This window comes from Primulina huaijiensis, chromosome 7 (assembly GCF_012295235.1).
Source record: "Primulina huaijiensis isolate GDHJ02 chromosome 7, ASM1229523v2, whole genome shotgun sequence".
Lineage (NCBI taxonomy): Eukaryota > Viridiplantae > Streptophyta > Magnoliopsida > Lamiales > Gesneriaceae > Primulina > Primulina huaijiensis.
Window position 1 is genome coordinate 20,375,349 of NC_133312.1, and position 17,730 is coordinate 20,393,078.

At 31.6% G+C, this 17,730-nt stretch overlaps 3 protein-coding genes across 3 annotated transcripts; 1 reads left to right on the forward strand and 2 right to left on the reverse strand.

Annotated features, from left to right (window-relative positions):
- Positions 1-101: 101 nt before the first annotated feature.
- LOC140981833 (UDP-glucuronic acid decarboxylase 2-like) lies at positions 102-2,901 on the reverse strand. Its single transcript, XM_073448315.1, has 8 exons — positions 2,380-2,901; positions 1,624-1,923; positions 1,289-1,435; positions 1,106-1,185; positions 942-1,025; positions 766-840; positions 588-680; positions 102-490 (listed from the first exon to the last, which is right to left on the reverse strand). Exons 1-8 carry the CDS (start codon positions 2,645-2,647, stop codon positions 290-292), a joined length of 1,248 nt encoding a protein of 415 aa, XP_073304416.1. The 5' UTR covers positions 2,648-2,901; the 3' UTR covers positions 102-289.
- Positions 2,902-4,312: 1,411 nt separating this feature from the next.
- On the reverse strand, positions 4,313-5,971 carry LOC140981834 (uncharacterized). Its single transcript, XM_073448316.1, has 3 exons — positions 5,765-5,971; positions 5,575-5,665; positions 4,313-4,577 (listed from the first exon to the last, which is right to left on the reverse strand). Exons 1-3 carry the CDS (start codon positions 5,832-5,834, stop codon positions 4,439-4,441), a joined length of 300 nt encoding a protein of 99 aa, XP_073304417.1. The 5' UTR covers positions 5,835-5,971; the 3' UTR covers positions 4,313-4,438.
- Positions 5,972-13,332: 7,361 nt separating this feature from the next.
- On the forward strand, positions 13,333-13,964 carry LOC140981296 (uncharacterized). The gene has a single exon (XM_073447656.1). It carries the CDS (start codon positions 13,430-13,432, stop codon positions 13,787-13,789), a length of 360 nt encoding a protein of 119 aa, XP_073303757.1. The 5' UTR covers positions 13,333-13,429; the 3' UTR covers positions 13,790-13,964.
- Positions 13,965-17,730: the final 3,766 nt, after the last annotated feature.

The window sequence follows — 17,730 nt, forward strand, 5'->3', positions numbered from 1 at the left end:
GCTGAAACATCTTTCTAAAGTTGACCTATGTTTGCACGGGAGCTTTTGAACATGAACATATGTAAATGAAGCTGAATCATTCAAACACTAATTCCCCCAACTCTCAAAACAAAGAATTTGGTTAATTTGCTGTCAAGAAATTACTTCAAATCTGCGTTTCTTTACCAGTCTACTATCATAAAATTATTAATCTTTTAAAGAAATACTACTTTTGAATTTTCCATGCATTATTCCATTTTCTCTAGCTTCTACTTTCGGTCTTTGTCTCGTCTCATAAAAATGTAGAAATCTACGCGACTGTATGATCTCCGAATATGCGTTGCCTGAAGTCCGACACCATCAGAGGAAGTCCCTTCGTTAAAGGCACGTTCGGTTGCCATCCGAGAAGCTTCTTGGCCTTTGAAATGTCTGGTTTTCTCTTGTGAGGATCATCTTCTGTATTCGGCCTAAACTCGATCCTTGCATTTGGATCAATTGTATCTTGTACCACCTGTATGGATAACACGTCTCAAAAGCTTTCAAAAGCACCTCACTGTTCATAACAAGGACTCTGAAGTTTGGAAATTTGTGATGGTGTAAGAGTTTACCCGAGCTAGTTCAAGCATGGTGAATTCACCAGGGTTCCCAAGATTGAATGGACCTACATGATCGCCTTCCATCAGTCGCATTAGACCTTCCACCTGTTTGCAAAACATGAAATTTTGTGTGCGATTGGTTATTAAAGGAGTATATCTTGGCTATCTTAAGAAACATATGGTTGCTTACCAGATCAGAAACATATTGGAAACTTCTGGTTTGTTTCCCATCCCCATAAACAGTCAAGGGCTGCTTTCTTAAGGCCTGAAAAAGTTTTATCATAAAACTACTGCATAAAACTCAACAATACCGGACAACACACATTTTGCATCAAAATTTTAAGGTTGTCAAGTTTTTGACAAGACCTGAGCGACGAAATTGCTAACGACACGCCCATCATCTATGCACATGCGAGGTCCATAAGTGTTGAAAATCCTAGCAATTCTCACCTGGATAAAAGTTGTCCAGATAAATAAAATGTGAAAATCAAATCTATTATATTGATTCTGAATCCTGATCAATATGTTACCTCAAGATTGAGTCCTCTGTGGTAATCCATGGTCAAGGTCTCAGCTGTACGTTTTCCCTCATCATAACAACTCCTAACGCCTGCCAAGAAATCGATCAAAGCTAAATAAGATAACATTCGACTAACTTGAGATAAGTATCTCCAACTTTTACAAGAAAATGGAGTTTCTTTGTGATGACTCACCAATTGGGTTGACATTACCCCAATAAGTCTCGTTTTGTGGATGCTGCAAAGGGTCACCATACACTTCGCTGGTGCTCGTTAGGAGAAAACGAGCGCCAACCCTTTTCGCCAGTCCCAACATATTCAGTGTTCCCATCACATTTGTTTTGTGATCTCACGAAAAGACAGTCAAGAAAAATCTTACCAGAACACCAACCAGGACATGATATATTTCTTAAATGTTTTTCAAAACTTTAAATGTATAAGCACATTGTGAAGATTACTGATTAGAGTAAAAAAATCAAGAATTGAATGATAAATGATAATAAAAAAAAAAAAAAACAAGTGAGAGGATATAATGGTCTTGACAGGGTTATACTTGTAATGCACTGGAGAAGCAGGGCAGGCCAAATGGTAAATTTGATCCACTTCTAGCATAATGGGCTCAACTACATCGTGCCGAATGAGCTCAAATCTTGGGTTTCCAAAATGGTGCAAAACGTTTTCCTTATTTCCAGTGAAAAAGTTATCAACGACAATTACACTGTCGCCCCGAGCCATCAAACGGTCCACCAGATGGCTCCCTACAAAACCAGCTCCACCGGTGACCAAAACCCTCAAACTTTTGCTATTCAAACCTAAAGGAACCTTCCCACCTGCATCACGTTGAACATTCTAAAAATATGCTTTTGTTGAAGAATTTTATACTTAACTTTTTTTTATTATAAAAAAAAGCCTACTTTGCATGTCCCTTTCAGTGCTTCTCGGTATGAAAACTCCTCATATTTTACTTGATTCATGTAGATTATAGAACAAAAGAAATCACTACTCACGATCATATTACATCTACAAAAACACTCAATTTGATTAATTATGATATTTCTAACTCAAGGTTTAAACATATAATAAAGAGCAGAGATTTTCTGAAATCCTTTAAATTTGGGATCAAAATCACGGAATAAACAAGAATAATGATCACTGCAGAAAATGGAGAAAACATTGAAATCCATCGGCTTATTAAGAAAAAAGAGATAAATTAAGAAAAAAGAAAAAGAAGAAGAAGAAGAAGAAGAGATCCATTAGAATTCAAATTTCTTAATAGCTAATAATACCTGCGCTGTGGTGCCCGAATCCATCGTGTAATTCATAAGCAACCCTACGAGGAACCTGAACCGAATCCTCTGAAAGCCAGATCCTTTCATTCTGCCGAGGCAAATTCGAAGGAATGACAGTGAAAACCGCACAAGCAATGACAATTCCAACCAGAAGACACACAAATCTTTGCTCTTGAAACATATAATGAAAAGGGTACGCCACATAAATTTTCTTTTGATGTTTTTTGGCGTAGCTAATGTTGGAAAACTCATCAGTACTGCCCATTTGTTATGTTCTGATCACAATTTCCAGAGCAAGAAATAAGCGATTCAATACTAAATTCAAAACGAAACAAGTTCAGAACATTTTAATGATGAAATGAACGAAACATTCCGAATGTGCATGGGATGCGGATTAATTGACAGAAGAGAGCATGTATCAAACAACCAAAAAAAAAAAAAGTCGATTATTTGATGCAGACTGAATATTAATGCATGTGCATGTATGAATTTTTTTTGTGTGTGTGTTGTATGAGTTTGCGTGTGAAAACCTGAAAGTTAGAGAAATGGTGAGATCCAAGATGGCGGGGAGAGGGGGCATTTGCATTAAATGTCGGCGAAAGATCGCTGCTTGTGGCGTTACTCTTGCTGGTTTCCGTTTTTCTATGTTAAGTTTCATATTATCAAGTGTGCGATTTTTTTACCTGATTTGTTTTCAATTATCAATAGAAAATTAAATGGAATTAATCAACTTTTTAAATATGGTCCTAAGAGATCAGGAAATTAATTTAGTTAACAAACAACAAATTTCTTATATTTGTACCTGACATGCTCGCATTCACATAATATGAAAAAGTTAGACGAAAAGCTTGAAAAATGTATTGAAAGACATCTATTATTGAGCATGGTTTTCATAATTCTCTAGAGAAAATGTTTCTGTAAATTTGATGCATGTACTATTTTAAATTTGTTCTTTGGTTATATTGTCAACATTTTGTTCTTTGGTTTTTTATACTTACGGGAAATTTAGGGTTCGATTCCGGCAAGTGTCACTAGTCCAGATGCAGGTTTCGAAATTGTCCTGAGCCTGAAATCACGAAAAAGACCGTTAGAAGGGGGCTGGGAGGGTGTCTCGGCCTAGCCTTTCCGACGCTCAAGTCAAAGACCGAGGATATGAAGTGAGAGCAGCTAAGGGTGTTGCTGAAAAATAATATGTTGAATGAATGAATTAACATTCAAACCTAGGTATTTTCCTAAAAATATCTGGGCCGGTCATAGGCTTGTCTTCCACTTGGACTAGGGATGAACCATGGATAGTGGGCTCATTCATGAGGTATCAGTTTTATTGTTCTTCAACAAAAATACGGGTAGAGAAGCCGTACTATTTTAAACTATTTCAGTTACTTCTGCAGGTTTTGTTCTTCTTCCATTATGTTCCAGCTTAACGCACTTATGTCATTTAACTCATTTTCCAGCGATGTTCAAGCTAACACGATTAATTAATGTCAAAATCCCGTGCCATTATGAACATCTAATATGCAATAATTAGAACATCGCCTCAGAAAATATACATTAAAGATCAGTTGTCACGAACCAAGAATTAGAAGTGTGTTCGATGTAGAGATTTGCTAAATTTTTTTAAGTAATAGAGTTTTGTTGAATAAATAGATTTCTATTGACTTTTATATAAACTCTCATATTTCTAAAGATTTTTCACATAATTATGTAGATTTATTTTACATGTTTTTTTGACATTCCATACTTGATTTTGTAATTTATGATTGTGTTATGTAATATAATAAAATTTTATTTAATTTTTAATAAACAGATTTTAAATTCACCTGAAAAATAAAATTGATTTTAAACTATTGTTATCAATATAAAACATATATATATTTTTAAATCGTCGAAGAAAAATAAAAAAAGGACGAGAAAAGAATGAATCAGAATCTTCACAACAATAGTGATGGTTATAGTAAAAATGGGAAACTCCATGTGCTAATAAGTGTGTTTATCTTCTTGGACAGAAAAATGGTAATAACATCTAACATATGTGAATTTCTGCAAGAAAAGGAGTTCAATCTTTGTGTGGCTGCTGTTGATGAAATTCGAGGAACTTCGCCACACGCTCTTCTTTTGCTCCTGTCTTGTGATCATAATACTCAACAACGGCAGCACCAGCCAAGGCAGCAAGTGTAAGAGCCTGCGCGTGCAGCCTGTTGTTTCCAAGAAATATTGTTCAAGGAATTGGAAGGTATCAGATATTGCGTAACAACAGTAAATAAAACTCTCGCGAAAATTCTAAATTAAATAAAGATGAGATGTTTTTGCCACAAATTTATGATTCATTCTGAATCAGATGGTTAAACACAGGTAACATAATATCAATAAGGATCTTTTCATTGTTTATATGTGAGCATGGCCTTGACCTTCCACCTAGTTTAGCACCAGCTACAACCAGGTTCAACAAATGGATTGAAGGATTGCTACGGCATTCGAAATCCTCAATTTCCGGTCTACTTTAACACAATCGCGATAGTTATTTGATGGAAACATTATACATTTCAAGATAAAAAGAGAAGAAGAACCCCCCAAAACCAGCTGCTTCGTTTCATGTCCCAAAAATGGATACACCATATAAGAGCACTACACCAAAACAGATCAAATTCTGCTCGTATCAAGACATGGACAGACTACAGTTCTATGACCAAAATATGCATCATTTCTATCTCTTGAGTTTCCAAGTACAACATGCAATAGATCTTCCGAAATCGTCGAGATTCATTATCATATAGTGTTTCAATCAAACATCCCATTTGGAAGTTCAAGTTTATACCCAATACTTAAATCACCAAAAGGCAATCTACTTATGGCGAGCCCTGGATGCAGTAGTACGGCCACGGATTACTTGGGAGCAAAATCGCATTTTTCTTAAAACATTAAAAATTAACTGTGAGATTTTGCCAAAACATGGGCCTCGTAAATGCAGATTTTTCATCAAGAATCACAGAGCTACATCGGATTCTACAAATGCAGATTTTTATCAACCTACGCCCACGCCCAATTGGAAAATGATCCTAGTTCCTACCAATCATTTCAAAAGCAAATGGAAATCAGCAGGATAACTGAATCATCACTAAGAAAACTCGATAAACAATACAAATAAGGAAAAGAAAGACATATAAAATCGATCGAGAACATAAACAGTTATACCTAGCATGAATAATCTTGACACTGGTTTTCATATTTGGTTGCGACCAATTATACGCCATAGAACCCACGATCCCGCTAGCCCATAAAGTCCCTTCGAACAAACAAGAAAAGCAAACAACCCATTAAAAATTCAATCTTCAAACAGAAAATCATCATAAATAAAACAAACAAATAAGAACAAAATAATCACCGACTGCTCGAAGCTTGTGCTCCACGACCCATTCCCTGATCGATTCAAGCTTGCCCTTTTCTTCTCCCATTCTTTCTCGTTCTTCTCCTCTTCCTCTCTTGGCCGCCTTCAGAATTCTTCGAAAATGTCTACATAAATTTTGTTTTTGCCCATATATACAGAAGGATGGAAAAACGAATTTTGACACGCCGCTTCAAAAAGGCTCCACGTTTTAGATTAGTCGACGGAGGAGAAAAAGAGGGAACTTATTTATATTTAATATATTTATTTTTAACTAATCATATTGCTAATTATATTTAAAATCTAATAAAAATATTAAATTATTTTTAACTAATCATATTACTAATTATATTTAAAATCTAATAAAAATAAATAATATAAAAGGTATTCACCGATACTAATTCATTAATTAATTCAGAATTCACCGATAAATAATATAAAAGGTATTCACCGATACTAATCCATTAATTAATTAATAAACAAAAAAAATATAGTTTAAATAATTATTTTATTTAATTGTGAAAACATCTTATAAGAGTTCATATATAAAGTAATTTATTTGGATTTGATATTTAAATTTTTAAACAAAAAAATTATTTATATAAGTGTTTTTTTTTCTTATTATACTTTATATAAAATATATTTGGTCCTATTATATAGTCAAGCCCACAGAATATGTATTCAGCCCAATGTTATATTTGGCTAATTTTTTTTAGTTTATTGTCAATCCTCTACTAATTCAGTTGTCGCGAATCTAATGTCTAATCGTATGGCTATGGATTTCTGTATTTCGTCAAGGTCTCACAAACATTTATCTGAACTCACTCGTGGTTTGAGAGGTGATTAATGGTTCACTTACGTTCTAGATTCAATCGATTATGAAAAAATCGACTTTTATTTATTTAATGTTTATGAGAAGATCGACCAATGGTGTTATTCATAATTAGCTCATGAAACTATTACATCGAAATTGAATCTTGAATGAATTAACGAGGATTGTCCTCTATTATTGGTTGATGCTATAAAACTTGATTTGTTGAGTTATTCCATAGGATTGTCTTATATGATTGGACTGTGGATATGACTTGGAAAAATATTCAAAATTTGAAATTGAAAGGATACCAATAGTATTTCAATTATGTAATAATTATTACTATGAATTCAGATACTATAATTTTGAAACCATTCTTTATTAAAAAAATCTAACAATTCGTAAAAAAAAAAAAACATTCAAACAATTTATTTACTTAATTCATAAGACACCTTCACGTATCAAAAAATTCTAACAACTCCTTAAAAAAAATATTCAACCAATTTATTTACTTAATTCAAAGACACCTTCACGTATCGATGATCTACTTTCGGAATTTATTTTTCAAGATTGCGAAAATTAAAAAGTCCTTAAATTTTAGATTCGAAATGTTATTTTAAGAAAAATCAATGTATGGTAAATTTTATGAGAGTGGATCTCGTGTGAGACCGTCTCACGGATCTTAATCTGTGAGACGGGTCAACCCTATCCATATTCACAATAAAAAGTAATACTATTAGCATAAAAAGTAATACTTTTTCATGGATGATCCAAATAAGATATCCGTCTCACAAATACGACCTGTGAAACCGTCTCACACAAGTTTTTGCCATTTTATTATATTACAGATGTTTTCCTTTGGGGATAAATCTAACAAACATACTAGTCAAACAATAATAAATAAATGATGAGTCTAAATATCGTACCGACATATATCAACATTTAAATACTATGAATTATTTTTTCTAATTTATGCTAATAAAATTCAAGTGAGGTGAGAACAATTAATTAAAATTGAATTAAATAATAATTTAACACATGCACGCAAAATAATGAAACATATGTAGTGTGAAAGTCAAAAGACATATTGATCAAGAGTATTTCAGTTCGAGGAACACTCTTATTTTATGTATCTATTCATGAAACACTCCATAATATTATCTTTCATATCCTTCTCCACTAAATGTTGTAGAATCATGACCCAATCAATATGTTTTTTCTAAGTGTATAATATTAGGTCAGGGTTCATGGTTACAATAAGACTAGGAGATAAAAAAAATGAGAAAAAATAAACAATTCAATAATGTAAATATATATATATATAGATATATATAAATGATAAAAAAAAAAAAAAGATTGATGAAAACAAGAGACGAAGGATATAAGTTTTATATATATATATATATATATATATATATATATCGCAAACTCATCCAATCCTCTTATCTTTTGTCAACACATGAGAGTTACTGGAAAGTTTCAAAACACCAAAAGGGCCTATTTCTATCAAAATTTAGGTAGGACAATAGTATATAAGCTAAAATTTGGTAGTTTATTTGAGATTTTAAAGAATACGAATGAGAGCTAATCGTGTGCTTTTTGCACACTCATTTCGATTTTTATTAGGCTCAAAATGGCACACTATGGATAAAAATGATGTAATAGATAGGCTCGAAAGGCTTTAATGGTCTAAAGATCATTTATATCATCCCTAAGTCACTATCTCCAGGTATTCTCGCTTCGAAAGATAATTAGACAAGTTGTAAATTGTTTCATCATTTTATTTTTTTAAAATATAAGCTTACTTCTCACTAATTCACAGTCAATTCACAGAAGTATGATTTAAAGCACATAAACGATGTTTCAAAATTTGATATAAAACTAGTTCGCGCTTAAATCCTTCGGCTATAACTATAGCTCATGCTATTCAATTTTAATTTTAGGTGTGATGTAATTCCTTGAGTGATCAAAAAATCCAGCAAGTCAATTAGTGCAATCACAAGTATAGTGTCTCAAAAAATAATCCAAAAAATTTTTTGATCGAGGATTAAACATTTGAGTACATGCTAATTGTTGTGACGTGAAACAAAACAATCAACCCCCTACACTCAGAGATTGACAATGCCATCAGTGTCATGCTACCATACAATAAATATAAACTATGAAAGTAACTTCGTAACAGAAAATTTCCCTGATACTGCTGTTTTAAGAGCCATGAAGTATCACATAGGGGATGGTAAGATTTCTCCATGCTTGCAATCTTTCTATTCAGAGGCTTATCAGACATTTTTATTTCATATTTTTCGCTTATTTGATTTAAATTTATATTATTTCTAGATTTGACCAATTTTTTTTTAAAAAAAAAACTTAATTATGGAGATAAGGTTAAATAATTTAATGTCATGTATGAAAGATCCTGAGAAAGATGGAAAGAGAAAACACTACAAAGAATCTCGATAATTAAGGAAAAAATTGATAGAGAGTTTTGCCTTATTTTCCAAAGTTATTTTAGAAGAATTCGAAGACAACAAAATACTAATGAAAAGGATTTTGTGAGGATTAGGTAAATCAAGAGGCACATTCAGGCATGAGCTTTAAATTTTTTTAAAAAATAAATTTTGGACTTTTGAGATCTTGGTTAACATGATATACAAATTGGAGAGAGATGAAGATAACTTCAGAAGACATGACAGAGCATGGGACGACACAAAAAAGAGAAAAAGGGCAAGAAAATGCCAAAAAAGGAGAAAAATCCTTGAAAATTAGTAAACAAGTTGGTGCGTGAGGTGTAGCAAAATCTTTCACGGATTTGAGCCAAAAAATTCACAAACCGTGAGGATCTTCAAAAGTATCCACCCAAAAATCATCATTTTTAGGTTGTATATTCATCATTTTTAGGTTGTATATTCATGCACTTAAAACTCTTGCTTACTACTTTGTTTATGTTTCAGTTATATCATAGATGTATTGCGTAAAGTCCATGCATGTCGGTCGATTGGTCAGAAAATCATCGAAAGCGCAATTTTTCGGTGACAAATCACTAGTCATACTGTTTTATAATTCAACTTATGAACAAAATAAGTTGTTTTTCTATGAAAGCTTTGTACACAAAATGTGTATATCTTAATGAATTAAGTCCACCCTAAAAGTTTCGACCGCGCATGGTGTCTGAAGCTCGGTCACAGCCTTAAGGTTGGAATTTTAATTTCTGACATTTTCTGCACTTGATCTAGGCTATAATTTCAAATCTCAGAATTTTATGATTGGATAGTGAATTTCTATGAATTTTTTATGAAAACAAGATAATTTGCTACAAATTTTTGGGATGGTTAACTTCAACTTTGATACAAATAAAACTAACGACGAGACATTGATTTGAGGGAAAATTCAAATTCTTAAAAATGAATAATGCGCATAACGATATCAAGCTACGTTATAATCTAAGTCTCAAATTCAAATTCAAATTCAAATTCAAAAATTAATTCATAACAAAATTCACTGGATTATTTATTAAATAATTAATCGAGCTAATAAAATTAATTAAATCTAATAGCTTGACTATTCATAACTGAATTTAATTAGATTCAACTGCACTAAGTAGCTATGGAATTTCATTTTTTCAACCTAAAGTCACATATAAAAATAATATGTATTCCTAGTTATTTTTTATATGTTAATTGATTTAGTGGAACAAATATTAATCTATCACATTCCAATTTTATATTAACCAACTAATCATATAATTTAACTGGCCACATTAAATCACATGTGTTAAACGACATAAATCAATGAATCAAAATAAATAATCAAATCAAATTCAAAGCATTAAAAATAACTTGGCTTGGCCTTATCACGGCCTTAGTCTACGAAGCTCTATCCATAAACTCAAAACAGAAGCAAAAACCCATGTTGAAATTAGTAGAAAAACGTAATCGAGAAAAATAAAAAAAATCTCAGCAATTTAGATGTGTGTTCTTGATAATATTGAAATATTCCTCCAAGTTTTCAACTTAAGCCTCCTTCTCAGAGAAAAGTTTATTTTGTTGCATATGATGTTCTACAAGAGAAGTTGTTGTCTCCTCTGTCGTGTCTTCTGAAGTTTTCTTCATCTTTCTCCAATTTGTAGCTCATGTAACGATCCAAGATCTAAAAAGCCTAAATTTTCTCTCTTCAAAAGTTTAAGCCTCTTGCGTGACATGTTTTATGATTTGTCAAATTCTTACAAAATCCTTTTCTTTTAGTATTTTGTTGTTTTGAATTATTGTAAAATCACTTTAGAAAATAAGACAAAACTCTCCATCAATTCTTTCTTGGCAAACACTTGTGTGAGACGATCTCACGGGTTGTATTTTGTGAGACAGATCTCTTATTTGGGTCATCCATGAAAAAATATTACTTTTTATGCTAAGAGTATTACTTTTTATTGTGCATATCGGTAGGATTGACCCGTCTCTCAGATAAAGATTCCTGAGACCGTCTCACAAGATACATACTCTTCTTTCTTTAATTATAGAGATTTTTTGCAGTGTATTCTCTTTCCATTTTTCCTAGTGTCTTTCATACATGACATTTAATTCTTTGACCTTATCTCCATGATTATGCTTTTTAATCTTGAGTAAGTCTCTTGTGAGACGGTCTCACGAATATTTATCTGTGAGACGGATCAACCCAATCGATATTCACAATAAAAAGTAATACTCTTAGCATAAAAAGTAATATTTTTTCATGGATGACCCAAATAGGAGACTCGTCTCACAAAATACGATCCGTGAGACCGTCACACACAAGTTTTTTACTTTAATCTTTTGGTCAAATCTAAAAATAAATAAAATAAACAAAAAATATGAAATAAAAATGTCAGATAAACACAAATACGAATAAAATCTCTATAAGATTTGTACTTGTCAGTAGCTCAATACATAGTATAGATATGTTTATTCAAACTTCTATATATGTTCAGATAAATACATCCATGACATTTTCCGGTTGAATCTATTGTACAAGGTTCACTTAGGGTGTAAACAAATTGAATCGAACCGAATGTGAAGAAAAATTTAAGTTTCGAATTCGACTCGAATTAGTTCTATTCGAGGTTGAGCTCGATTCGAAGCTCAAAAAATTTAAAAATTTCTGCTCGAACTCGGTCCGAATTAAAACTCAAGTTCAAGTTCGGCTCAAAAAGATTCGAACCATTGCTCGCAAATAATTACTTGAAAATCTCGAAATTTATTTATTTACTATATAATTATATTAATAAAATTTGCGAGCGGCTTTTTCGAACTATCGAACAATATCATTTGCGCTCTACCGTTCGACTAGCTCGAATACAAGTAAAATATTTTTCGAGCCGGCTTGAAATAGTTCGTTTACGCCTCTAGGCTTGCTTAGTTCGATCAACCCAATTAACTAGTGTACTTTGCAAGCTATTTCTTGAAGCTCAAAAATTATTTGGATACTCCGGTAGTAGTGATTGCCAAGTCCCCGCCATAAAATGATAATAACAAATAGAACAGTTGCATTAAAAACAACCAAACTATTAACTTTTGTCTTCCACCCAAGACAACTATAGCTTTCGTTTTTCTTTATATTTCTTGGATTCCAACACGAGGAATCTGGTGTACGGTGGTTTTAGTCTGCTCCACCTTCATTTTTGAAATTTTGTTTTTAATCATAGCATACATTGCAGTTGAGAAATTGGTTAAATAATCTCGCTCAACTTTTTTTTTTAAGAAAATGACCTGCTCAAGTGTATTTGGTTTCAAATACATTTGAGGAGGTCATTTTTTTAAAAAAAAAAGAAAAAAGAAAAGAGTTACCGAAGTTAAAATATATATATATATCCCACATTGAAGTCGGTGTTTGTTTTTTTTTTAAGAAAATAATTGATGCATGTTGATGTTGTACCAACCTGTGACCAATATTGAGTGGTTGGAATTCTTCAACTACTGAACTTGTTCGTTTTTTCGTTTGTAATTGTAATAACTAATTGTTTACGCAATATTTGATTTGCGGGCGTGCCAGGTGCGAAGTTGCACCAACTTGTGTGAAAAAAATGATAAAATCTAACTTCTAACAATTCAAGCGACGTGAATTCTAAATTCGACCGTCAGTTATAGTCTCCTAAAACAAATGCAATGCCAAAATAAAGAAAACTATTGTAAATCGATGGAAATAAACCCCTAGCATGATTTTGAATTTACAAAAACTGTAGGAATTCATAAAGACATGAAAAATATAATAATTTGTTGCTAAAATCTAAAAACGAGAACACGTAGAGTGCTAAAAATATACGGGAAAAACTTGAAGACTATTGCTTGAAAACTGGAAATTTAGCAGAGAGCTTTTGCAGATTTTGTGCGTGTTGAGTTTTTTTTTTCCTTATGCCGATCCCTTCTTTTTCTTCACTGTGAGATGTGGTTTCTTCCACTCCCCTATGATCTCCTCCTATACACTCCACGATCTTTTCCCTCTTTCCACGATCTCCCTCTTCTCCCAGGATCTTTTCCATCTTCAGCACTTTGTGACCGGTTGGACTCGATAGGAATTAGTCCGCTATATTTGACGGGCCTATAATTTAATTGGGCTTCATAATTAATTATTTTTAACTCAAACACTAATATTCATACATTTACTGGTAGTGCTATCGTAGATAAAATAAATTATATTTACGAGGAATTCAACTTGTTTTATCATAGATAAATTAATTGAAAAATATTTAATTATCTGCAAAATAATTATATTATATAATTTCAAATGAAGTTTTTTTCCAATTGCCCTATTTCAGTCACGACCAGGCCAGCTAGCCCCAACCCGCGAGACGGAGAAAGCAACACGCGCACCCACATCAAACCAAAATGCTAGAGGAACGCCGCGCCGGTCCTCCCCACGCAGCCATCTTGGCGGCGGTGGTGGTGGTTGTCATGGTGGTGCCAACCTTGTTTGGAGACCAAGGTGAGGCGGTCACAGGCTTCATTGCTGAGCTGCTGACCCCAGTAGGTCTTCTCCTCCTGCCGATACTGCTCCTTCTCACCATCCAGTTCCTATCCTCCGACAGCGGATCCTTCGTCAACGGAATATTCTTCTCCGGCGAGCCGAACTCCATCCACCGCGTCAGTGGCTCGCCTATCGGCGTCGCGCTGCTTCTCCTCCTCGTCCTACTGCTTCTCTTCAACAGAGTCTCGATCTTCGGCGGAGATGATGATTCTGGAGCTTGACTGAGATCTTGATCTGTTCCATGGAACCGTAGATTTGAATTTTGGTTCCATTTTTTTTTTATTTTGACGATTTTGTGTTCGATTTCTTTTCTGGGGTTTTTCCGCTTTGTCGTACGGACGTAAAGAGTGTGTGTTTGTATGGACATGGAGTTGCTGTCTGATTACCGTTTTGCCCCTATAGACTCTTAATCAATAATATTTAATCACCATCGACTTCAAATTTTGAAATCTAAAATCATTTTCTTTAAAATAATTGGACTTTTTCAATTTCATTATGATAAAAAAGAATTTTCGTACCACAAAATTAATTATTATTCTCCCTTTAAAAAAAATGTTGAACCAACTACACATGTTTAAATCATTCGAATCGCCGACGAACTTCAACTAGCGCATTTCGTGTCTACTAGCATGTAAATTGTAAAGTATGCAAATTCGTACTATTGTATGATTATTTTCATTGACATTTGGGAAATTAGAAATTTTTTTATAAAAATTTTAGTATCTTGAAACAAATTCAAAGAACGAATCATTACATTTTGAAAAAATGTATCTCATACAAATTTTTCAATTAATTTAAATCTATTAATCCAAACATAATGAAGAACTTTTATATATATATATATATATTCAATGTCCATTTTTCAAGGTAAAGCAAAAAAAGTGAAGTGCAAGGCATGATATTTTAGGCTTAAAAAAATGTCCACTTTTTTTTTATATACATATTAAGAACTTTTTACCCTAAATATTTTAGCAAAGTTTCATATCATGAGTAGGTCTCTTGTGACACGGTCTCACGAATCTTTATCTATGAGACGGATCAATCCTAACGATATTCACAATAAAAATTAATACTCTTAGGTACTGTTTGGTTCAAGTACTTGTAAGTACTAATATAAATAGTCCTATCATATCACTTGTTTTGTACAAGTATTATTTATCTCGATCAATCAAATTATTAATTATTTATTTCACAACAATCAAATTCGTTATAATTTATCTCACATCAATCAAATCAATAATATAAAATTACGATATTATCCTTAATAAATAATATTATTAATATTCCATTAATATTTTCAACAATGACAAAATGGTAATATCTTATTATCTCAAATTTAATCAATAAAATCAATTAAACCAAACACTATATTAACTATCATTTTCTATTTATTTTATTATTACAAAATATTACTTATCTCCATACTATATATCTCATACCATGAACCAAACGGTACCTTACATAAAAAGTAACACTTTTTCATGGATGACCCAAATAAAAGATCCATATCACAAAATACGACTCGTGAGACCGTCTCACACAAGTTTTTATCTCATATCATATGCATACTTTATTTATTTTCCATCCTTTTTTTAAATTTTTTTTTACTATAGATATTACAAGTTAATAGTGTTTTTTTTTAAAAAAAATTAAAATAAATATAAAAATTTTTTTTAGTCTTATTACCCCAAATATATGCGTGTTTCTGTTTTTGTCAATATTATTGTTTCGAACATTCTAAAAAGTATATACATATTACGCCTATAATATATTAAGGATAAAAAAAAAACTTTGATTCCCAATTTGGTATCTTTATTCCATCACAATTGCTTGATTTCGACAGACGCGGTGATACGCTGCCGTTTGAGCAAACCTTAGGATTATTATCAATGGAAGATAATTCATCATTGTCAAGATCAACATTATTTAGTAAAATTTCTTTGTTCAGAAATATAACAAGATCTTGAAATTTCATGAAATTGTTGAAATATAAGCAATTGAAATAGCATGCATTTGCATATTTTAAATTCGTATCGGGCGCGATACGCTATTTTTTCTATAATAAAATGTCTTATATACTAATTATTAAATTTTTTTTATTCGAAAAATGGATTTGCCAAGAAACTTAATTTAAACACATGCACTTACGATGATTAGAAGAGTGTAATTAACAATTAACGTTTATGTAAATTTATCCAATAACCAGGGCCGATCGTAACAATATTTGGGCCTGACTCTAACTTTTAAAAAGAGGCCTCTAAATCATAACGTGTGTTCATATTTTTTTTTAGTTTCATAGCAATTTTTCAAATTAAATCAATACGTTAAAGACAATATAAAAAACTAAATGAATAAAAATATAAAACATGTCCAAAATGATCACTAAAAAACAACCCGCCTAACAGTTTTAGAGCTAAAAATACTAATCAAGTATGCATAATCAAGTTGTTTAGCAATTTCTTTCTCATACGATAACATACCAAAACAGAAACTTTATTTTAGAATAGCACCTTATTCTAAATAAGCTTCACAGCCCATACGCACTCCAAGCATGTAAATCTAACAAATATTACAGATAATAATACTGAAAGAGCTCTGTTTCCTTCGAGGTTACATGAAATTTAACTTAACTTTCATCTGAAGGGTGTAAAGGACCTATTCGACCCCCACTAGTACACAACTAAGCAACCTGTAATATATCTCCAACTCCAATTAGGCAATTACTTGTGTCTTCTGAACAAATCCAAAAGTCTCGTTAAGGTTTACGTACAACAATACTGCAAACCCAAGTTAGAATGCGGAACATATTGTGAGTCCTAGTACCTTCAAAACAGACCTTTTTTTAAACATAAGATGTGGTTTATATGCTCCACAATGTCCAAATTTGATCATTTTAAACCATAAAATTGTATGGGTATACTAGAAATACCAGGAAAAATACATTTTTTTTAATCAATCTTGTTCAGAGCACATAATTCAAAAACAGAAAAGAAACAAAGAAAAAACCACTAGTACCATAGTCCATAAACATCCCATTTTTTTTTCTCTTGTAAATAATAGAAATCAAATTATTCAAGTAGCAAGATTCAGAGAGGAAATCATTATAATACAAATTATTACCGTACATAACATTAATACTCTTACAAGGATGAGCAACTGATGTTGTAGTCGAAGATGGAGAAGACGAAAGATAGAAGAGTGGAGCGGTAAATATTTGATACACATTTATTTGATATTTTATTGATTCTTTATATATTAATATTTATAAATTTAAAAAAACAGTTTTTTTCTTTTATATATAATTATTTTTTTAAAAAAAAGTTTGGGACCCAAAAAAGAAATAGTATGAGTCATTGGACTCATTTGACTCTTAATAAATACGACCTGCCAATAATAAAGTGTGAAAACAGTGGGATTTATTTTATGTGGTAGGGACCCAAATCTCACTTGACGCCATAATAAGTCGGGACTGCAATATTAACATACAATACCAATTAATCTACTCAATTTACACATCATTCAACATTTAATTTTAGCCAAAAATTTGTTTGAGACGATCTCATGGGTCATATTTTGTGAGACAGATCTCTTATTTGTGTCATATATAAAAAAGTATTATTTTTTATACTAAGAGTATTACTTTTTATTGTGAATATTGATAAGGTTGACANCTTTTTATTGTGAATATCGATAAGGTTGACACGTCTCACAGATAAATATTCGTGAGACTATCTCACAAGAGACCTACTCTTAATTTTATTGAGTTAAAGTCGGGTGCTGAATTGGTTAAGTATGTGAAACTTGAAATCGAACTCCATAAAAATCTTATTTGCTCGATCATATCTGTATGTATGATTTATATTATGCTAAAAAATGTTACTACGATTATTTGTTAAGAATTGTGTCAGTTGAATGTATTTTAGAATAATGTTATATATATAATCAAATTTGAACAACAATTTTTAAATCATAAAAAATTCCATATAAAAATTTTATTTTTCAAATCTCATTATATATTATATACAAAATTTCACCAAATAATATTAATTTTATAATATATTTATCATTAAACAATATATTAATTATATATTCAATATTATTTTTTATTTATATTTATCATTAAACAATATATTAATTATATATTCAATATTATTTTTTATTT